The following is a 22,920-nucleotide window of genomic DNA, read 5'->3' on the forward strand; positions in this document are numbered from 1 at the left end:
GTGGAATTGATCTTTTCTGTTGGCATTATCAATCGGAAACAAATCAAGATTCATTGATGTGACAATATCGGGAGCCTAGGGTTTCTGAGGTGCAACAATTTAATTGTGGTATGGCTACTGGAGTCCATTTCACCCCTATCACCTCAACAGTTTTCCGTATGAACTCAGCATCACATAAAATTCTCTTAGCTAGATGCTAGGGTCCGCAATCTTCAATTCGTACAAGATTTATGGATGCGTATTTCTTCTAATTGAATGCGTTGCGGGGAGAACTTAAAAACTTCAGATCTTTGCCTCATTGTCAGTGTGGTAAATATAGTCAAGGCTGTCTTCAAGAATATGTTGACTAGTGCCAGAAAGACCGTCTTCAGTTTTTGAATGGCTTTAAGGAGACCTATGTTGCTTTGAGATCACAGACTGTGATGTTGAAGGCTTTTTCCACACTGGATAAGGCTTATAACTTGATATTGAGAGAAGAATCACAAAAAGCTCTGCATTTGCAATCACAGCCTCTCAATGTGAGACTTCTTTGTCTTCTCAAAATTCAAATTTGGACTATGTCTCGATTTGTGTGTGTCATCCTTGCGCAGGAGCCATACTAATTTTCTCTGTATCATTGAGACTTTTAGTATGGTCAGTTATGTTAATGAGAAAAGAAAGAATAAAGTCCGTTTGTTATTGTAGTCATTGTTGCAAAATTAGTCACACTAAGGAGAAGCGTTACAGGCTGATAAGGTTCCCCGTTGACATTAAATTCACTCAAGGCAACGACAATCCTAGGAGACCTGTTTCATTGGTAAATAGTTCTATTGCCACTTTACAACCAAAGCAGAATGAGGATGTCAGCGTCGACAGCATGTCTGAATTATTACTCACTAGGAATCGAGCATAGTAACTTATGACACTCATCAATGAGCACAGAACAAGCTTTAATGATAATGATGATTTTTCTTTGTCAAGTACTCATCAGCAGAATTCGATGCTAGCTGGTATGATAACTAACTCTGTTTGCTTAAATGCACAACATGCAATGCTTAATACGCCAATGAACATAGATGTTTCTGTTCTTAATCATAAATAAATGCTTCGCTGGTTTTTTCTCAAAACTATAATTTCTAAAATTATTAAAAATTTGAATTATTTTAAAAATGGTGAGAGATTGTTGGACATTTTCAATAACAATAAGTGTAAGACATAATTTCGCATTAGAAAAAATAAAGAAAAAAAAGTATGTTCTTCAAATGAAAGAGGGTATAAATCCTTGGTAATTGGATTAAAATAAGTTAACTATGATTTTGCTTTCCAAGCCTTAGTCTTATAATTTAATTCAATTAATAATATTGTTACTCAATAATAACACTTGGCACTTGGACATGTGCAATTTGAATTAAATTGTTGTTAATTAACTGTTAATTATGTCAATAGATGTGTTTGTAGGAAACAAGCATTTAATTGTCTTTAAATAAGGACTCCTTTAATCCCAACTACAACAAAAACAACATCCATACAATCTCTCCTTCCTCAATATTTCTCCATATTTCTTTTATACTATTTACTTCAAAATTTTTTCTATTGAACTTTGAATTTTTACCATACACCCGTGATTCATGTTCAATGGATTGGTTTCATGAGTATAAAACGCAATTAATCACTGAGTTTTGCTATATGGTCAAGATTTACTGTTTTTCCTTTTACATATTATTAGTGATGACAAATGATAAATAAAATCTTAAAAACAGTGATATTGATACATGCTTTGAAAATATTTTATTACTTTTTTCTATTTTTAAGTTTTTATAGAATGATATGATAAAAATTAACATAATGTTGTATTAGTTTTACCACTTGAATTTTAAAAAATATGAAAAGATAAAACATTGTGTCACCCCCAAGGTGTATGTTGCTCATCACAATTTGGGTCTTGATGTGAAACATTCTGCTTGAATTGCAGTGATTCTCATCTTTGATTTCCTTGCGTGAAAGTGGCTCTGGTTACGGGGTTTTGTTTTGCTTTGCTTGTGCCATCTATGAGAATCCTCTTTAGGTTTTATTGAAGACCCCGAGATAAAGATCCTGAGATGAGTTTAGTGTGACTTTGGTTTGCTGAGAGCTTATAAATAGATAGAATCTTAACTATAATGATCCTAGCTACAGACCTCTTTTACATTTAACATCTGTTTTTGGTCTTTTGGAAATTTCATGAGGACAGATTGGGTTTGTAGGTAAGAGTGTTTGATTTGGTAATTTTACGATGTCAGGAATTATTTTAGGTATTTTGTTTGCGATGAGGAGCTTTATTCGAGTTTTTAATTGTTGAAGGGAGGGCTTATTCAGGTTTTAGTCTAGATGGGAGGGTTATCTTCGATTGTGTCGCCTAGGTTCTTAGTTCTTTTCTTTTCTGGTTAGTTCATTAGGTTGTGCCACCCAGGGTTTTTACTTCTCTTTTCTTCTTCTGGTTATTTTAGTGGTAATGGTGAGTGGGCAAGTGAGGTTTCCCGTTCTTCTTCTCTCTCTGTCTCTTTGTTTTTCTCCTTCTTTCCTTTTTCTGTTTCTCTCTTTATTCTTTTTTCCTTTCTCTTTCATTCTTCTCTTCTGTCGTGGTGGCTTATGGGTTTTCGATTCTCCATCTGTTTGAATGCTTTCAAAATTGTCCATACCCTGAAATCATGGGATTTTTTTGGAAAGACACTTGAAATCATGGAATTCAAAAGGATACCCTAAGTTTCTTTATCATCTTCCTGCAATTTTTCAATAAACAAACAGAGCATTAATAGTATTAGTATTTGTTTATTCTTAAAATTCTCATTTTGTTCTCATAGCCCTTTATTTTTTTTATCAAGAATTGAAGTCAAATTTAGACAACCGCACCCTTATCATTTTGACATTGTGCGGGGAAAGCTTCATATTATTTACATTTTCTCGGTTTAGAAATTGGAAGTTAAAAAAAAAAAAATTGATTTGATCTTTTGAATTTTGGTTTATGTTGGAATTTTTTTTAAATAATAATTAATGTAGCAGTAATATTGATTGTGGTTTAAATACTTTTATGAGTTGCTTTGAGGTCATGACACTTCTTTAATGGAGTGATTATCTATATGGAATGGAACGAAGTTGAACCATTTACTTAGCATATATTGGTCTATGATTTGTTAGAGTTTAGGCTTAGTTTTGTTGCTGAGATTGCATGTGTGTTTTGTTGGTTCTACATTTTTTTCCTGGGGTTAGGTATTTTGTTTATAGTTTGTTGATTGTTTTTTCGCTCATTTTGTGCTTTAATTTCTTTTTTTCTTTGCTGGATACAACTTTTTATATTTATTTATGTTTCCAAATTGTAAATCATTATGGCTGGCATTGGTATATCTATTTCTATTTGAATTTTTAGATGATTTGTCAACAAGTTCATTATATGTTTTAACACAATATTGTATATTTACTGTTTTTGTTCTCATAAAATATTGTTAATATCACTAACAACGTTTATCTATGCATTGTTGTTAACTATTATTTTATTACTTAATTCAAAGATAAAATATATTATCAAATTATTTAATTATTTAAATTAATTTTTAAACTATACGTGTCAAATAGTAACTTCTGCAGCATGGCGCTGGTTAGTGACTACTTATGTATTATAACTTTAATTTGCTTAGCATTTTTTATGTGTATTATCTTGAAAAATTAAAAGAAGGTAATCCCGTATTATAAGAAGATGGTCTGGAGTCAATTTTGTTGTTGCTTGCTCTCTCTCTCTCTCTCTCTCTCTATATATATATATATATATATATATATATATATATATATATATATATATAATCTTATTAATAATTTAACTTTAACTAGGTAGTAGTATTATATCATAACTCTGTTATACTTTAATTAAATAATAGTGTTATATTATAACTCTAATTAGATAATTAGTATTATTATCTTAACATCCTCTTTAAGGTGATTTGATAAATGCCAACTTGATGTTTCAGTTCACAATATTCTATTTTTCGGGATAATGTTAATCCCCATTTCCTAATGTCGGTGGGGCAAAGAACTCCAATTCCTTGAAATTTCAAACTTAAAAGCTCAACTTGAGTCTTAACATGGTTTGGAGCGTTATTTGTATAACCCATCGTGCGCTGGTCACCCAAGAGAATAATATTCGATCATCATATTGAATGAGGAGTTTTACGTAGACAATATAAAAAGAAATGAACCCAGACCTGAAGGAAATTAATCTGAAATTTTCATTTAAAACTTAATTTCTATTAATAACAAACTTATTAAAGAAATGATTAATTATTGATAAAATTATTATGACTAGTATTAAGATATAGTTATAGACTTTTATTTGAATTCATGTTTCCTGTTGATCTATATCTAATGCTCAAGACCATCAAAAAGCAAGGGAAAGGGTCCAAGTGCCACTGCCATTCCCAACTCATTCACCTTCACAGGAAGACACGGGGAAGGGTCTAATTTCTCCTTCCCGTGTCACTCATAAATACATACCTCACTCTCAAAAGCAAAGGAAAATCAGACGAGCAAGCAATGGGTGGTGAGACCATGACCCCTCCTAACTTCACTTCTGGTATCTAAACACTCTCTCTATCTGTTTCCGGTTTGACTTCATTTTTCTTTTTAATGTTTTATTATTCAGCCCTATATTTGATCTTGTTGCAAAATTTGAACATGGCAGAGGATGAACCCTCAGTTGACCAAGATTTCCCACTTCCATCATTGTTTTCCCAGAACCCCACTTTAGTCAGGTATTTTGTTTTGATTTTTTTTTCTGTTTTAAATGATTAAATGATTTCAACTTGTATAATTTTCATGGGATCAATCGACTTTTGTTGGTGAAACTGGGCCAGGGACGATTTAGGAATGAAGGTTGACCATGGAAAAAAGGAAGTGGATAGGCTGCTTTGTGAAGAATTTGGTCAATTGGCTCCTCAATTTTCTTCTTATTCTCTGGAGTTTGAAGCTGATGACAAGAGGAGACATAACGTTTACAAAGAGGTCTTGCACAGTTATTGTCAATTGCAGGTTCGAAGTATGAGTCTTAATGAGGTCAAGAGCAAGGTTTTGAGGTATTCATGTTAGCACAATTTCATTTTCTTTCAGAAATAGCCTTTTTTTTTCCTTTCAAGTAAAAAAGTTCTGTGCTTGGGACAAGAAATAGAAGTTGAATTCTCTAAAGAATAGTGGTTTTAACCTTATCAGTCCAAAGCCTTGAGGTTTTTAGAATTTTGTTCTTTATGGGATAAATTGGGCTTTTAACTTTACTATTTTTTAGTTTCTAATTGATGCCGGAAAGCAAAGTAGTTTGCATGAACTTGATATAACAATTCATATGACCAGGAAGAATTCAGTTTGATTGTATGGAATCAATAAAATCAAACATTGCAATGTATAATTACTTTTGAGGCTTTCTTCTCTCAAAGCTAGTAGAAATGCAGAAATATTAGATTTTTATTTACATTTCAAAAGCAAAAGGATTGTACCCTCTCATCCAAGGTTGTGATATAATTAGTTAACCAACAATTTGTTTGGAATACGAATTATCTTGCTTCGTGATTTCAGATGCTTCTTGCAGAATGCAAACCATTTGAAACAGCATGAACTCTGGAATGTGGATTTTCTGAAACCTTCTTATGGTTCCTACTTAATGATTTAATGCCAAATTTCATCTTGCAAAAATTTACTGTTTTTGTCCAGGTGTTTGATGCTTAGTTTACATGCCAACCAATTGTCCGTTTTTGTTTAATTGGAGGTCTAGTGCATGGTATGCTAAAATTGGGTTTTATATATACTGACAATTCAATATGTAGGGCAGTATGCTCAGAATATTTTATTGTACTTGAAGTTCAGTATTTGTTGTTCATGATGGGTAGAGTTGGTATTACCTTTTATTGACATTTGTAGTTTGACATGAACAGTTATGTCCCTGGAGCATGGATTGAGAATGTTGGTGGCATGAAATCAAGTGATTATGATGTTCCAAAAACAACAGCACTCCTTTTGATTGGTCCAAAAGGGTGTGGAAAAAGTAGTCTTGTCAATAAAATTTCAAGGGTATTTGAAGATGACAAATTTGCACCAGCAAGAGCTCAAGTATCATGTAATGTTGTTTCAATGGTTTGTTTATAGCTGTTGAATTCATGGAGAATTACTTTAATTGTTTTGGCAAAGTAGATGTAGTTATTATATTATCCTCAACCCTAAATTAGTATTTTCCATAAAGCAGTTAATTTGTCTGTTGGAGATGGGACCTGCTATCTTCAAGAATACACGATCCCAAGAGGTTCAGCTTCGTTCTGTCTCTATGATTCCCGGAGCTTGTGTAATGACACTTCTGATAACATTAATATGATTAAGTGTTGGATGACAAAAGGTGTTCGTCATGAGGAACTTGTTGTCAGGTTTGCATTTTTTAACTTTTCAGAGTAGTTTCTGTCAGGCATGGAAGTTTTCCTATTTTCAGATTAATTTATCTCAGTGATTTGTTAATCAGGAAATCACATCAATCTAGTTTAAGGAGGAGAATGAAGTGCAAAACACGAGAGCGAAGTTGGAAGTCCTGCGAGACCAGGACAGTTAATTTTGTCATTTTTGTTGTGGATGGGATTACTGTCTTGAAATCTATGGAGGGTGATGGCCCAGACGAGACACAATACATGGAGATGATCACCAGGGCTTTCATGTGTCCATACTTGTCATTTAAAGGTACAGAGATGTTATTATGTTTTTATTTCACGTCACTTGTGGAGTTAATCAATAAGACTTAAGTTTATGGACTCCGTCAATAATTGGCTTCCTGCTTTTCTTGCCTTGGTTAAATTATGTTCACGGGATTTAGAATGTGAGCAAGAAGGCAGAAGCTAACAGTTAACAATACTTGACATGGGGAATGAATACACTAAAGGAGGAAAGTTGATTCCAAAAAAGAAGTGGACTATGAGACACAACCCCTTAACCCATCACTTTTGCCCCACAGAAAACAAGAACGAAGACAAGGATACAAGAAGAAAGGGAATATTTCATCAAGGGTCAGAAAGCCTGTAAAAGCATGTATACTGTCAACTGGAGCAAGTGATGATAAATACAAGTTGATCTCCTTGTCCTTATGTAAGACATGAGAGATTACCGGCGAGAATTCCTCAAGTCTAACAATCAAGGATGCAAGATCTCATGAGCGCTATACCAAAATATGCTTTGCTAAGTAACTTGCAGTTCAATTAGAATTAATCTTCAAGCTTTAGAGGGTTTGCTGCATTAGGAAATAATGTTGGTCTCTTTAGTTTTTGGCAGCAATCTCGAGAAAGTCAAATTTTAAGTTCATTCAAAAAAGTACTGATTGGCTGGTAACCATGTTGAATTATAGTTAAATGTTTCATCTTATATTTTCTGCATTTTTTTCTTACTCTCCTATTCCTTGTTGGTTTTTCTTTTTATTTTCTGGATGAGTCAATATGACTTTGTCTTTTCAGGTGATCAACTTGCTAAATGCTTCTTCTTTTTTCAGATGATAAACCTGCTGTGGTTATCACACATGGGGATTTACTTTCACTTGCTGATCGTGCTCGTGTCCGTGTTCATTTGGGAGAGCTGCTGGGTATTCCACCTGCAAAACAAATTTTTGACATTCCAGGTTATCTCATCAAGTCATTTACTATCTTTTCATAATCTATTAAATAACTCTTTGCCACCCAATGATTTATGCAATTGATTAGATCAAGGGATTGAATGAAAGCCTTTGAGATTGCAGAAAGCGATGATCCAGCAACAGCGTTGACAATTGTTGATATGTTGCGCTATTCACTGGAGCATGCAGATCGAAATCTGCCACGCAAGAACTGGGTAATGGAAACGATATGGTCTTTCTTGCGCCCATAATGATGGTTAAGATGTTCTGACTGGCAGTATTTTCATTTTACTCCGATTGAAAAAGCAGGCTGATAATTGATATGCCTGCTTGTTTCGGTTGATTTCATAATGCTTGAAATTTCTTGGGATGTGTTTTGCTCTGATCCAAAATTTTTGTAGGAATCTTCCTTAGGTTGTCAATAAGCAAGTCATTTAGCTATTGTGTTGTTGTATGCTCTGGACATGCGATATATGTATGTAATTATTTGTGATGTCTAAGTATGATGCCCCAGTGCTGATACTTGATTAATTATTTTGTTTGAGAGATCTCTACCTGGCCATGCTGATAATTGATATGCCTGCTTGTTTTGGTTGATTTCATGATGCTTGAAATTTCTTGGGAAGTGTTTTGCTCTGATCCAGAAATTTTCTGGGAATCTTCATTAGGCTGTCAACAAGCAAGTCATTTAGCTTTTGTGTTGTTGTACACTCTGGACATGCAATTCATGTATGTAATTATTCGTGATGTCTAAGTATGAAGCCCCAATGGTGATACTTCATTAATTATTTTGTTTGAGAGATCCCTGCTTGGCTGCTATTGAATCTTTGTTGCTGAGTAATGGCTATGATAATCTCATGCAGGTATACAAAGTCTTTCTATCAGCATGCACATATCTGTTAGCAATGCTGGGGATTGCCATAGTAGCAGCTTACGTGAAACATTTGAAAATGAGACATGCTCACAAATCAGAATTTCACATAGATTGGCGTGCTATACGGCACATGTGGTTAGAGGATTAATTAAAGTCAGCTTCCTTTGTCTAGTTCGATACCCTTCAATCAAGTTCATACGCCACGTAAATGCATTCTCTTTGAATGATTTTGTATATGTAAATGGTTTTATCTTTGTGATATATGTGGATTTCCAAACTATTTAATGATTGGAATAAGCTTTGGTATTGTTCTAAGGTTGACAGTGTATTGGTTTAATACATTGTTATGTTAATATGATGATTACTTGATCTGTCAGTGTTGGTATTAGTACTATGTTATGTTAATAATGTAAAGTTGGATTCTCTTTGAAGTAGAGGAAAATGTAATCCGTTGATAAGCACGATATCGGACAACTTTAAGCTGAATGCTCTCCTTCCAACTTGTTCTGCCTTTCGTAAATTTGGAATTGTGACGCACTTTGTCACGAGTATAAACACTACAAAATTCTAATATTTGATGGAAACCAAATACTGATGGTGTTTTTTTCAGTTGTGTAAAGCATATTTGATTGAATAATAAGGGACATTGAGATAATTTAAGGCTAATTTCCTCTGCCTTTGCCTAAAGCAACTTCAGCTGAAGGCATTAAATAAAATAAACTGAAGTATGGTTGTTGGGTTGAGGGACGAGACGGCCATGTTTTGCCAGCAATCTAATGGCTTAGCTTAAGCTTCACTCCGAGTCTTAATCTTATTAAGACCATAATCAGGTAGTGAAAGGAATTGGTTTGGATGAGATTTTATGTGCTGATTAATCTCATCCACTTAGAAAGGAAGTGTAATAAATGATGTGCACAAAAATACACAGGATAAGATTTTGGCAATCGAGTCAAAGGCCTAGTAAAACTTTCACGACATTCATTTTGGAAGTACTTGCAATAAACTAAATTGACTTGGGAAAGTCTATGTCAGCTTTCACACCTGAGGTCCTTACCTGGACTTGATAAGGCAATGAATTGAGAATACAAAGTTACTTGCATCAGCTTTTCAGTTCGGACAGAAGACAAGCCAAGTACAATCAAGCAAGCAAAAACATGGGTGGTCATCAGATCAATCCTCCCATTCCCACTCCTGGTACTCTCTTTGTTCTTTTTAGTTTTCCTCCTGGTACTCATTTGCCTTTTGATACTGTAACATATCGGCATTGATATTTGCAAACATTAAACATGTTAGAGGAAAAATCTTCAATGGACCAAGATTACTCAAACCCATCATTGCCATCCCAACCCTTCAATTTTCCCAGGTATTTCCTTCTATTCTTTGCTATTTCTTTTCTACAAATTTTCCTGCAATGAGATGATCTCCTTTCTTTTCTCAGATTTTTTTTTATAGATTGTTAATATATTTTAAATAATGAATACTGAGCTTGGTTTCAAATGTCTGAGGGCTGACTTCAGCGTGAAGGTCGAGGATGGGAGAGTCAGCCAAGATAATCGGGTGATTTCTGGCGAACTCGACCAAGTTGGTCCTTTCTCGACCTCTTCTTTGGAGATTGAAGCTAATCAAAGGAGGAGGCGCAATACTTACTCAGAGGTCTTTCAGAGTTATGATCCATTGCGGGTTCACAGCAAAATTCTGGATGAGGCCAAGAGCAAGATTTTGAGGTGTTCATTTTAGCTCAAATTCATTTTTTCGTGCAGTGTCGCACCTATACAAGACCATTTTTAAATTTTTTTCTGTTTGATTTAAAAGACAAGAAAGGTTGAAGTAACAATTAAGGCACATTTTTCTTCATTGTTAGAGAGAAATTAAGATTACTTGTGTAAAGAATTCAATTGAAAGGCATTGTAGCACCTGCCAAATAAAACCTGCAATCGAAGCCTTATTCTCTGAAACCAGGAGCATAGGTGTCAGTTTATTTTGGTCTATGTTATAAACCAGAACATTTCATACAAGGAGGACTACATTTTTCTCACATCTAAGGCTGTCAAGATAAAAACATTTTGCATATAGAATCTGCTTAAACTGCAAATTGTTTTGGCTTGTTGATTTCCAGTTTTTCTTAGAGTGTGCACATCACTTTCTGTAATATGGACTTTGGAGTTTAGAAACCTCTTTGCAATTGCCTTAGACGTTCAGTGCTTGATTTCTCTTAAAATTGAACATGGTGAAGAAATTTCTGACATGTAAGACATTTTTACTACGCTATTATTTAACTTAATATTTCTGTAATTATATTTGGTTTATATTTCACCTGCCAGGTAAATGTCAGTTTTCATTTAACCAGTGGCTGCAATGTGCAGTATTCTTAAACAGATATAACTGATATCTGTAAGCCTGTGTGCTGGCCTTTCATGCCACAATAGTTCTCTCAGTATTTTTGGTTGAGCTGAAACATCTACAATATTCTGTTTATGATGACTAAAAGTCAGTTTCTGTGGCCTGATTTGATATGGTTGCTTGACATTAACAGCTATGTCCCTGGAGCATGGATTGACAATGTGGGCAGTGACTATGATGTGCCAAAAACGACGACCCTCCTTTTGGTTGGTCCAAAAGGGTGTGGAAAAAGCAGTCTTATAAACAAAATCTCAAGAATATTTGAAGATGACAAGTTTGCATCAGAAAGAGCTCAAGTATCATGTATTGTTATGTCATTGGTTTGTTACAATGTCAATTTGTGGAGAAGCTGTCTTCACTTTGAATTATTTGCTACTAGATAATCTTATATTTTACTCAACTTTTAATCTGTTTTTTCTCTGAAGCAGACAATCCATCTGTTGGAGATGGGACCTACTTTCTTCAAGAATATATGATCCCAAGAGGCTCGACTTCTTTCTGTCTTTACGATACCAGAAGTTTGAGTGATGCCAAGTCTGAAAACATTGATATGATAAAGTGTTGGATGACCAAAGGTGTTCGTCATGGAGAACTAATTATCAGGTTTGAATTCCTATTTGACCAGCATTTTCTTTGACACATATAGTTTTGCCCATTTAGATTAATTCATCTCTCTGATTTGCTTATCAGGGAATCAGATGGTTCAAGGTTAAGGAGCAGAATGAAGTGCAAAACTCAAGAAGACAATTGTCAGTCCACTGAGATGAGGAAGGTTAATTTTGTCATTTTTGTTGTTCATGGTGTTTCATTTCTGAAATCCATGGAAGGTGATGACAATGAAGGGAAACAGTACATACAATTAATTACTAAAGTTTTTAATTGCCCGCACCTGTCATTCAAAGGTTAATACATCAGTAATTTTTATTTCACGTCTCTCCCCCTTTTTCTATGTCTTGTTTTAATTTACTGATAATTTATGGCTGTGGGAATGCTCAAATGAAATAGGTGGTTGTAACTAGTGCTATAAGCAGAAAAGAATACAGAAGAAGGAAGCATTTCTTACCCAAAAAAAAAAAAAAACTGCGAGATACAGGCAAACCCCACTCCCCCTCATTTTGACATTGCACAAAATGACAGAAGAAAAGGCATTATAAAAGGGGTATTGAACGTCAGTGACAGCATATTAGCTTTAGCTTGGGAAAATAGAAAATCAAGTGAGAAAAACTAGGAGTTTCCCTCTCTGGTGATATGCCAGAGAAAGAGGAGAGAATACTGGCAAGTTATCCTCAAGCTTCAAATGGGAGGGATAAAAGGACTGATGAAAGACTTTGAACAAAATCTGTTTTGCAAGCAATTGGAAATTCAGTTACCAATACCTCAAAGTTTAGGTGGCTTTTCTGTAGTAGGATATTTGTGTCAGTGTTTTTACAAAAGAAACTTTATGTGAATCCAAGAAATTCAAAATTTAAGCCAACTTAAAATGGTGTTGAGTGTCCTAAAACATTAGCTGCTAGTTTGAACATAATGTGTTGGTTAAATGTTTCATCTCTATCTTTTGTATTCTTGCTTTTTCCCTTGTCTCTTCTTACTTTTAGTATTTAGATCAGTCTCTCTGTCACTCTCTCTCTCTCTGTATGTCTATATAGGGTGATCAAATTGCTAAATGCTTCCTTTTTCTTGTATTTTAGATGATAAACCTGTTGTTGTTGTCACACATGGTGATTTACTTTCGCTGTCTGACCGTTTGCGTATTCGTGTCCATTTGGGAGAGCTTCTGGGAATTCCACCAGCGAAACAAATTTTTGACATTCCAGGTGATTTTATCAAGTTACTTTTTGACTGTCTTCACATTCTTGATCCAATTCAATTACCTTTTATCACTCGGTAATTTATACTAGTGATTATAAATTATTAAGTATAAACTTTTGAGCTTGCAGAAAGCTGTGATCCAATAACAGAGTTGACAATTGTTGAAATGTTGCGGTATTCACTTGAGCATGCAGATCGAAACCTTCCTCGAAAGAACTGGGTTCTTGACCGGGTATGGTTTTTCTTGTAAGATTTATCTGAGCTGCTTCTCATTTTACACAGTTTAAAGTATGGATGAACCTTGTACATATTTGATATTATCATCATAACTCACACAGATGTGCACACACACATGCACAAATGCATATAAGCTCTTAAGTTTAGCTCAAGCAGCTGGTAGGAACCCGATGTATATCTGTATCTGTTAATTTGCAGTATGAATTTCCATGCAATGTAATCATATTTCAGGAACCTTGTTTGAACCAGTGATATCAATATTTTGCTTCCTCTGTCCCAGAATATCCCAAACATTACTGATTTTAGCGGATGACTCTGGTCTATGTCAATTCAAAATAAAAAAGATGAAGAAGCATGTAAAAGTGCACTTGGATTCATATTAGTTGTGCAAAACAAAAACAGAGAATAAGCAAAGTCATTCTTACATGGAGAATCTCACAATTCTGTCCTAATGGCCCCGATGTTCATGCAACAGTCAAATCTATGTAAAAGGGTGACCGCCTTTATAACCCTGCCCTGTTTACTCGTCTGCCTCCAACCATCAAGTCAAATTCGTTGTGCACAACACAGTTCACAAACTCTAATAGCATGTTTGGTTAGCCATTCCCCCTTTATTCTGAAGGAATTTTGGTTCTTTTGTTTGGTTAAAAAATGGTCCAAAGAATAGCCATTCCTATGGAATGGTTATTCTTCAAAATCCTTCAAAATCAAGGAATAGCTAATACCACCCTCCCCCATGATATTAGCTATTCCATGGTTAAGGAATAAATTCAAAAATTAATAAAGACAAAAATACCCGTTACAAGTTTAAAAAATTACAACTTCATTTGTAAAAAATATTATTTTTCTCTCTTTCTCCTCTTTCTCTCACTTGATTCCAACTTTTAATAAAATATTAATATTAAAATATAAATAAAATATTAATATTTAAATTATCAATTATTAATAAAATAAATTATAAATTATTCCTATTTAAAAACAAAATAAATTAAAAATAAATAAACATAATATCATTTAAATTAGATAAACAATATTAATAATTAAATCATCAATTATTAATATTTTAAATAAATTACCAATTATCAATATTTAAAAAATAAAATAAAAAATTAGTCATAATAATATTTAAATTAAATAAAATATTAATATTTAAATTATCTATTATTAATATTTTAACTAAATAATCAATTATTAATTTTCAAAAATAAAATAAAATAAAACAATTGATCATCATAATATTTAAATTAAATAAAATATTAATATTTTACAATATAAATAATTAAATTATCAATTATTAATATTTTAAATAAATTATCAATTATTAATATTTTAAAAATAAAATAAAATAAAAATTAATCATAATAATATTTAAATTAAATAAATATTAATATTTAAACTATTAATTATTAATATTTTAATTAAATTCTAGATTATTAATATTTAAAAAATCTAATAAAAATAAAATGTCATATAAATAATAAAGAGGGTTTTTGTCTTTTTATTTTTTATTCCTTTCTTATTCTAAAATTATTGCTACCAACCAAACACTACAAAAAGTCATAATAATTATTCCTATCCTATTCCTTTTGTCATACCAAACTAAGTAATAACTATTCTATTTTATTCCCACCTCATTCTATTCTCACATAATAACTGTTCTATTCCATTCCTATCTATTCCGCCAACCAAACGTACCATAAGTTTCTCTTATCAAGAACCTTCGAATGCTGCCTCTTAAGCTGGCTTTAAACTCCTTGTGGAAGTATTTCTCATTTTGATGCAATTTGTTTTCTTTTTTTTTTTTTGATAAATATACTATTTAGTGGAGAAGCTTGTGACTTCAAGTTTGTCCCTAGTTTTGGTACTCATTTCTGGGCAGATGCCAATGCAAGTGGTTTGCCTCTTCTCTTGGTGGTTCAGGGATAGCAATTTTACCACTACAATATACCATTTAAACCCCTAATTTGATTGTTGGTTCTCAACAGAGTAGTTTTCTGCAATGGATGTGTCGAAACTAGGTTTTATTAAATGTAATATGCAAAATTTATATTTCTTGATCGTGCAGACTCTATGTTATACAGGTTTTATATGTGGTAAGAAATACAATTCAGTTCTTCTGAATGGTGTACAACTGGTGATATAAAGTGCACCCCGCCGAAAGGGACATGACTAATTATAGTTTTTGTAACATCATTCTTGTTTGCTATTGAATTTTTTTCTTGCACAAGCAGTCCTCTGTGTCGCAAGTATGCTGACTATGGTATGTTGCATGCAGGTGCACAAGGTTTCTGTACCTGCGTGTGTTTGTCTGCTAATAAACCTTGGGATCGCAATGGTATCTGCTCATATGAAACATCTGAATGTGGACCATGCCCGCAAATCAAAATCTCGCAGAGATCGGGGTACCATCTGGCACAAGTGGTTAGACTAGGAGTACATTTACCTTTTATGTCAGGTTTGTTGCCCTTTAATCAAATTCTTATGGAAGATAAACATAGTTTGAGTGACTTCATGTGTAAATGAAATAAGCTTTTCATATTAAATGCTGCCCATTTGAATAACCTTTCGTATCACTCTGGAATTTACAATGCATTGTACTCTTGTATACTTGACAATGAGAATGTTGATAATGTTAAGCTATATCCACTTGTCAAGCGTAAACTAATGTAATCATTTGATATCGTACATGTCTGAAGTTTTGCTTTATTTTTTTTAGGAAGTGTAACATTTTTGTTCTTTACCCGAATGCTATACTTAATTTCACCTTGCTGAATTCTTTATTAATACTTCCAATCATATTTTGGCTTGTGAGGTGGAACTTGCGGGTGACATAGTGATAATGATATTGAGTATCACTGTTGCAAGGATTTTTGTTTGTCACTAGGGAAAAGATTAATAAGGTGATATACCTCTTTTTCCTGCAAGTTCATTTTATGTGATTCCTTGCTTGGATGAGGGCATGCTGTCTTCTACCGATCATTTCAGCTATGGCAGATATGAGAGTGGATGGAGCATGTTAATCGCCATGGCCGGCTAAACTCTGACTGAGGCCTGGGGCCGCAAAACCAAGGGTCTATAGACCTGCTTGTAAAGGGGGTGAGTCTTTTTGAGCTTGGTCTACAGCAACCCGAGTGAGTGGTCGTTTGGATTTCTCAATCCTCCAGCTTATTCATGTGTCAGCTGAGCATTCATAGGAAGTTTCCTGGGTTATGCCGCCTTCCCAAATACCGGCTTTGAGATGAAGAAAAACGTCTATATCTGAATCGAAGATCACAAACCAAGTAACCATTTGAACCTGAGCCTGACTACCTGAATTTTCAAATGGATATAGTGGATTGGGCTGATTTAGTTCTAAATTCCTCGGCCTACCTTAGCAGAAGGAAAGCAGTATTAATCCTCTTGATCTGAGCTTGGGTAATGGATAAAATTAGACTTTGAGGATAGGGGCCATCTACAAGCCACGAGGTCATTACTAGGGAGACTCGTATGCTCAATGCTAAACCAAGACACAACTTCTGGCACTAAACAAGATTTTAGGTATCCTGTTATTGAACTATGGTCTCCATACATTATTGAGGAAAAAGATTGCAGGAAAAGAATTAAGGCAAAAGATGGGTCTGACATTCCAACCACAGATTTCTGAACTTGCTACCAGTATTCCTTAACATTGGCAGCTTGACAAATTGCATCAATCTAAAAGGTTGTGGTCTTGTGGAGGAGGTTTATGGCCTAATGCTGAGACTTTTCTGGCTCTAATTGAACAGGAATTGTCCTTTTAACTTGAGTACGCGTAAATTGGAAATCCCACTCGGGTCGGATTTTCTACTCCATAAGTTTCTGAAGATAAAACATATAACAGCATGTACCTATTACCAACAATTGAGCCTTTAACTAAAGCTTCACGAATCTGACCCCCTTATATCCTAATGGAAAAGCATCCTTGTTGTGGAGCACTTGGGAGAAGTGGTATGACAAAAGTTGCTAGTTTTGCAAGATTGAAAATAACAGAGGATTGAGTAGAAGCAGTATTTTCTGCTGCAGTTAGGTGTGATTATGGGCATTATATCGCCAATATATTAAAAAAAGATATAGATGCTCAAATAAAAATTATAACAATAAAGTGAGAAATTTAACCTTAATATATATTTTTTATTTTCCATGTTTTCTATTGGTGTACAAATTTCACCAACTTCGTTGTTACATGGAAATCTTTAATAATAAAAAAAAAAAACAAGAGTATGCCCAGAATAGTAATAATGGAATCAATGACTCACCCCAGAAAATTTTTGAGGATTTATGTTACCGACGGTGGGGAAAAAAAGAATCTCAATTGTTGTACCTTCTGTGAATAAATGGAATTCCTGCCGCCAATAATCTACTGGAACGAACCCAGGCTGCATTTTGGTAATCCATGAATATATCATTTTCTGCACTGCTGCAGATTGAAAAAGCATGAACGGAGGCAAAGAAATAACCTCTGAAAAAGTACTTCAGGTTATAACTACAATATTCCAGATGTAGTACTGTTTGGAATGCTCTGCAAAAACATAGTCCTAGCAGCAGGATCAGTTGAAAATCGACCTAGCACAGCAATGGTAGCTGTGTTACTGCCAAACTTCTCAATCCCTCTAGAAATCATACAGGTGTGGTTAGCCTCCACAACTACCATGATATCTCCACCTAAGATTGATGAAACCATCTCCGCTATTTGCCTGGTGAGTCTTTCTTGTACTTGGAGCTTAAAACCATAAAAATGTACTATTGACTGCAAAAGGGTCTTTCCAATGGGATTGAATCCTTCAGGACAGAAGTATCCAATATGGACCACACCATGAAAAGGAAGTAGATGATGCTCACATTGAGACCAGAATGATAGATTCAACTCAGAATGCATCTGTTCATTATTGTGGGAGCAGACTTCCCTGCTACGTTTAAGATCTGTTCTGCCACAAGCAAAGCCATTCAGCTTCATCTCCAAGTTTGTATTCTGAAAGTTCATCAACCACCTCACAAAATGGGTAGGAGTTTCTACAAGCTCTTTCCTTAATGGATCTTCACCCAAAGATCTCAGTATTGAAGCTACTGCAGCAACCATTCCAGGGTTGGGTGCTACTAACTCAGGGGAAATTTTAGCACCTGAGGAAGAATAGGAAGGGCACCAACTTTGTTCTGTAGAGTCCCTAATTAGAATTTTCTCCACAGTTACTCCTCTGAATTTCAAAAGACCCAGAAAATCACTCCAAGCAACAGCATTTTCATTTTCAAAAACCCCTGAACCAGAAGACACCAGCACCTTAACCCATCCTTGATGCTGTGCGTCAAGAAAGATGGACTCCAGATTTGGGAAATGAATGTGGAAACACTGGAGTATAACAGCAACCCCTGCCGGCTTGATTCCATGGTGCAGAGCTGAACATACCTCATCAGCAAGACGCTGTGGGTCTTGCAGTCGTTTTGCAAAGATATCAGCAACTCTAGAGAGTTTGCTTAATCCCACTACCCGCTGACCAGATGGCACATATCCTACATGACACTTAACCTGAAATGGGAGCAAGCAAGACTCACAGTATGAGAACAGGTCAAGATCTCGAACAATCACAAGCCCACCGGCTCCTCCAGCATGACCAACTCCATCATGGAAACCCACTTCAGGGAATAAAGCTCCCTGAACAATATCCTTTACTTTTTGTTTGTAACCTGAAGAAGTTAATGGAAAAGCCTTGATCAAAGCTTAGCACAGAATATGAGATTTCAAGAACACATGCAAATACATATGCCTATGTGTAAACAAACATAATATATTCATGCATAACAATTCTCAATCAATAGGAAAGTAGACACATCTTATACAAATAAATCACTGGTAAAGGACCTTATTATAGCTTCCAAAACTTCATATAAACAATATATAATCTCGCATGCTAATGTCTATATTGGAGCCCATTACTCGCAAGCTGAAGCCCAAACATTCTTAATCAAACAACCCTAATATACTCATGCTTTAATAATATTTCTCTGTTGCATTTGTTTGTTTTGGCTTGATCACGCCGGTTAAGTCCCATGCAGCAGAAAAAGGAAACTAATACATGGACAGCATCTGCATGTTGGTTTGCCAACAGTAATAAGACCTCGGAACTGGACCAAAAAGAAGAAAAAACAACCTTGTACATATTGATTGCGAATTACAAAACGAAACTAATGCAAGAGCATTAGAGCAGATCACTCCCATCACCATCGAAGATAGTGAAGATTCTCTAGCTAATTCGGTCTCAACAAAAGACAAAAACTTTATTCTACTTTATAGCTGAACCAGACTCCAAAGAGTGAAAATTAACAACCTTCTTCAACCGGGTCTGCATGTTATAAAATATATAAAAGTAACATGCAGATCTTAGAGAAATTATAGTAATTACTATTACTATCATAAGAAACTAGAATCAGGGAAAAGAAAGGGTGGGTTTAGAAGGAAAAGAAAATATAAAGCACCTCTAGTTCCTTCTCGAAGTGCCTTGGCAACACGAAGAGGAGTTTTCTTGAGACCTTCTCTATTGACATCTTCACCCAGACCCTGCAACAGAACTTTCACAGCATCCTCAATAGCTATAGTCTCTGGTTTTTTCTCCAAACCCAGGTCACTTATATCCAGCTTCATTCCATTCTCAAGGTCAGCACAAAAATGGCCCTCATCCAAAGCGCCCATTGACAGAACCACAAAAGACAAAAAGAAACCAAGCTTGATCCAAATTTAAACTAATGAAAATCAAAAGCTTGAATCAATCCAAAAATCCACGGGACAATCAGAATGTTAATTCGAAATCCAAATTTTAATAAAGAAACTTGTCAAATCCGAGGTACCCAGATGCAAAAAAAAAAAAAAACGTAAAAGAAAGATATGAATAACTATAACAGAGAAAGAGATCAGCTGAGGAAACAGAGACAGAGGAGGAGGCGAAGGGAAAGGAAGGGATATGTAGGGCTGCCGTTGGCCTTTGAAATGTGCGGATCTTCTCCTATGTTTTATATTATTTTTTAATAAAAGAAAGACGACATCTTGTTTGCCAGAGGTAAGTGAGGGGTGGGGCCCATTCAGAAGGGCTGTATTTGTACGGGAGTGCAAAAGCTATCTCGCCTGCTGCTGCAGCCTCCACTGTTTCGTTATCTCTACTGAGGCAATATTGCCGAGAAAAGACAATGGTGGTGGCGCCTCGAGGATGAAGGGGAAAGGGAAAGAGAGGTTTGGGTATTTTGGCACCTTGAAAATTATAGCCTTCCCGGAGCTCTTTTTAAGGGCAAAATTGAGTGTTTGGTTTTTGACTATTTGACACCAGGATGGAGAGAGAGGGGCATGAGCCAAAAAGCGTGTTGTGGGTGTGGGTCAAAGGATGGATGGGGCCCAAATCTAACATGGGTAGGAGGAGAAGGTGGCACATCTCACCAACCCACCAAAGCGAAAAGAGCCCGAATGTCCCCGAATCTTTGCTTGTTAGCCACCACGAGGGTTATGGGCAAATTTGGTCATCGCCCACATCCTCAAATCTTGGTGTAAATTTGTCTTTTTCCTTTACGATTTTGCGGTAGAATTTTGTGTTTGTGCCTGTGAAAACAAAAAAAAAAAAAAACACAAAGTTACTTTTGGGACTACAACGGGATAACATCAATATTTGAAATGCTTTCAGACATGCTGATCGATGATTAAATGTTGATGATAATGATAGAATGTAATGATGAGTCTGGCTTCTTTTAATGCTTTATTAGGAATGCATTCATTCTACTCAATCTGTTCTCTCGACCATCACTGAAAATTGCAGTTGTTGTGTGAAGCAACCTTTTTTTACCAAAAAGATCAATCAACAAGTACACGGAATTCCTTTAATCAAACGTCATAATTTTTAAGCTATTTATGATCAGAAATCTACCACGTAAATCATTGGTTTCGCAACTATTGGAGAAGAGGTTAGGTGACTGGTTAATAAATTAAGCTTCTCAAGTAAAACAACTTTGATTAAGATTTCAACCAAAAGTCAAATCCATGCCTAAGATTGGCATCCTTTAAAGCTGCTTATTGCTGATGAAAGATTGAATGCTATACCGGGGCAGCCCATCTAGCTTTCTTAACAACCACATTATATTATATATGTTGTGAATATATGCGCGGATATCTATTATGCTATAATTCAAGATTTTCAGACTATGTCAGGTAGCTCAATAAGTCATACATAGTAGTGTAATTTAATTTAAATTCTTATATTTGATTATTTATATTTAAATTCGGATGTAAATTAGATTGAATTAAAATTAGGATTTAATTCATTCAAAATTAAATCCTTTAAATATTATGTTTATCTTATAAATTCTATTTAAATAAAAAGTTATTAGCCTATAAATATACCTCTCACTTCATTTGTAAATACACACTCAAATAAAATCTTTTAGTCATTTTAAAAACTTTATCTTTTAGTTATTATTTCAAGTTATATTTCATAACACGTTATCAGTATAATTCTCTAATCTCTCAAGTTTTGGTATTATTTAGTTTTCATTATCTTCAAGTTTCAAAAAGATTTCAATGGTTGGTCTTTAATTTTAGGTTTTAACAAATCAAGTACGTAGCTTAATGGCTCTTTGGTGTTTTCATTCCTTGAAAATGTGTCTTAATATGAATTTTGCTATTATATAGTATTTATTATTATTTCTCTCTTGATTTATTAAATTAGGTTGAGTATGAAAATATATATGATATTTATATGATTTATTTGTTGAATTCATACTATTATTTTACTCAACATATGTAAATCTATCTTTGATACTATGAGATTTTACGTAAAACATTTTTAAATTGAACATATGAAATTGACTATGTATGATATCTGACTTTGCATGATATCTATTTTATAACAAGGGGAAAATACTATATTTTAGGTAATCTGAAACACATTTTGTTTTGGATTTCATGTCTTTTGATGTTTGAGCAAAATAAGCTACTGATGAAAAACCATGAATTTGCCCATTCCTTGAAGTGGATGCAACATCATTTAATAATTATGGTTATTGATATTGAAGAGGTTACCATAATAATTGCAATTACGATGGTTACACTAATAACTATTTTAATAATAAGAATATATTTAATCACTAGAAATTGATAGATACATTTAACCAACAAAAGTGGATGGATACATTTAATCAATACATTTAGCCACCAGAAGTGGATGAATACATTTAACCACTAGAAATGGATGGATACATTTAACCACAAGAAGTGGATGAATAGTGAAAAGATAAAAAGAAAGAAAAAAATGGACAAAATAAAAGGAATGTAAAAAGTATCTATCATCGATGTGGTATGAAAGGACATTGGTTACGTACCTTTTATACACCGAAACATCTTATTGAACTTTATCAAGCATCATTGAAAGCTAAAAGAAAAAATATTTATTGAAAAAAATTTTGTTCAAGATGATTTTAATCGTGACCAAATTTATATAACACATCTAGTTGTTGTTGATTTTTTTGTCCTCCCTAATAGGAGAATTGATCATCTGATTGGTGATGTAAATATATAAAAATGAAATTTCTTAATAGTTTGTTGGTACGTTTTAGTATAACTTTATTATAAAGATATTTTTATATGTTCTCATTATATATAAATGATATATTTTTATTATGTATTTTAATAATAAATTCTATACTTAATAATCTCTTATGTTAGCTTGCAAGTTTTTTTACTATATATCGTATTTTAAAATATGGATATTCATCTAGTTGGATCCATGATCAATGATGCAAATATATGTCTAGTAGATAGTGCTACAACACATTATTTTTAAAGAAAAGAAATATTTTTCCTACTTGACAATGGAAGAAACTAATGTCAATACAATACTTGGTAGTATAAGATTAATTGAAGGCTCTGGCAGAGCCTATTACTATTCGGAGGAACAAAGTTTATAATAAAGGATGCATTATT

At 34.1% G+C, this 22,920-nt stretch overlaps 3 protein-coding genes and 1 non-coding gene across 5 annotated transcripts; 2 read left to right on the plus strand and 2 right to left on the minus strand.

Annotated features, from left to right (window-relative positions):
• Positions 1-544: 544 nt before the first annotated feature.
• On the minus strand, positions 545-650 carry LOC148764578 (U6 spliceosomal RNA). Its single transcript, XR_016024356.1, has one exon. It is a non-coding gene; the product is annotated as a U6 spliceosomal RNA (small nuclear RNA).
• Positions 651-4,305: 3,655 nt separating this feature from the next.
• On the plus strand, positions 4,306-8,883 carry LOC18612692 (uncharacterized). The gene is made up of 9 exons (XM_007049600.3): positions 4,306-4,579; positions 4,688-4,757; positions 4,860-5,078; positions 5,928-6,109; positions 6,236-6,410; positions 6,503-6,714; positions 7,514-7,639; positions 7,757-7,848; positions 8,497-8,883. The coding sequence occupies exons 1-9, from the start codon at positions 4,540-4,542 to the stop codon at positions 8,653-8,655; spliced, it is 1,275 nt and encodes a 424-aa protein (XP_007049662.3). The 5' UTR covers positions 4,306-4,539; the 3' UTR covers positions 8,656-8,883.
• A 634-nt stretch (positions 8,884-9,517) lies between these two features.
• LOC18612693 (uncharacterized) lies at positions 9,518-15,614 on the plus strand. Its single transcript, XM_018118787.2, has 9 exons — positions 9,518-9,701; positions 9,801-9,870; positions 10,025-10,231; positions 11,041-11,210; positions 11,336-11,510; positions 11,598-11,809; positions 12,596-12,721; positions 12,845-12,948; positions 15,229-15,614. The coding sequence occupies exons 1-9, from the start codon at positions 9,662-9,664 to the stop codon at positions 15,382-15,384; spliced, it is 1,260 nt and encodes a 419-aa protein (XP_017974276.1). The 5' UTR covers positions 9,518-9,661; the 3' UTR covers positions 15,385-15,614.
• A 1,460-nt stretch (positions 15,615-17,074) lies between these two features.
• Positions 17,075-20,223, minus strand: LOC18612694 (GTP cyclohydrolase I). Of its 2 annotated transcripts, XM_088803959.1 has the most exons (3): positions 19,440-20,223; positions 17,429-18,650; positions 17,075-17,347 (listed from the first exon to the last, which is right to left on the minus strand). In XM_088803959.1, the coding sequence occupies exons 1-2, from the start codon at positions 19,651-19,653 to the stop codon at positions 17,455-17,457; spliced, it is 1,410 nt and encodes a 469-aa protein (XP_088660085.1). In that variant the 5' UTR covers positions 19,654-20,223; the 3' UTR covers positions 17,075-17,347; positions 17,429-17,454. The 2 variants fall into 2 exon arrangements, with proteins under 2 accessions (XP_088660085.1, XP_017974216.2); XM_018118727.2 differs by having other exon boundaries at positions 17,075-18,650.
• Between the last annotated feature and the right edge of the window lie 2,697 nt (positions 20,224-22,920).

The sequence above is a fragment of the Theobroma cacao genome, chromosome 1, assembly GCF_053813885.1.
Source record: "Theobroma cacao isolate CCN51 chromosome 1, ASM5381388v1, whole genome shotgun sequence".
Classification (NCBI taxonomy): Eukaryota; Viridiplantae; Streptophyta; class Magnoliopsida; order Malvales; family Malvaceae; genus Theobroma; species Theobroma cacao.

What these genes read in the sequence shown, in the direction of transcription:
- LOC18612692 (XM_007049600.3), top strand. Translation starts at nt 4,540, where the DNA reads ATGGGTGGTGAGACCATGACCCCTCCTAACTTCACTTCTG. An exon ending in GTCAAGAGCAAGGTTTTGAG is followed by an intron (nt 5,079 to 5,927) that starts GTATTCATGTTA and finishes TGACATGAACAG; the next exon opens with TTATGTCCCTGGAGCATGGA. An exon ending in ATCTGCCACGCAAGAACTGG is followed by an intron (nt 7,849 to 8,496) that starts GTAATGGAAACG and finishes AATCTCATGCAG; the next exon opens with GTATACAAAGTCTTTCTATC.
- LOC18612694 (XM_088803959.1), bottom strand. Translation starts at nt 19,653, where the DNA reads ATGGGCGCTTTGGATGAGGGCCATTTTTGTGCTGACCTTGAGAATGGA. An exon ending in ACTTCGAGAAGGAACTAGAG is followed by an intron (nt 18,651 to 19,439) that starts GTGCTTTATATT and finishes TAACTTCTTCAG; the next exon opens with GTTACAAACAAAAAGTAAAG.
- LOC18612693 (XM_018118787.2), top strand. Translation starts at nt 9,662, where the DNA reads ATGGGTGGTCATCAGATCAATCCTCCCATTCCCACTCCTG. An exon ending in CAACCCTTCAATTTTCCCAG is followed by an intron (nt 9,871 to 10,024) that starts GTATTTCCTTCT and finishes GGCTGACTTCAG; the next exon opens with CGTGAAGGTCGAGGATGGGA. An exon ending in AGAACTGGGTTCTTGACCGG is followed by an intron (nt 12,949 to 15,228) that starts GTATGGTTTTTC and finishes TGTTGCATGCAG; the next exon opens with GTGCACAAGGTTTCTGTACC.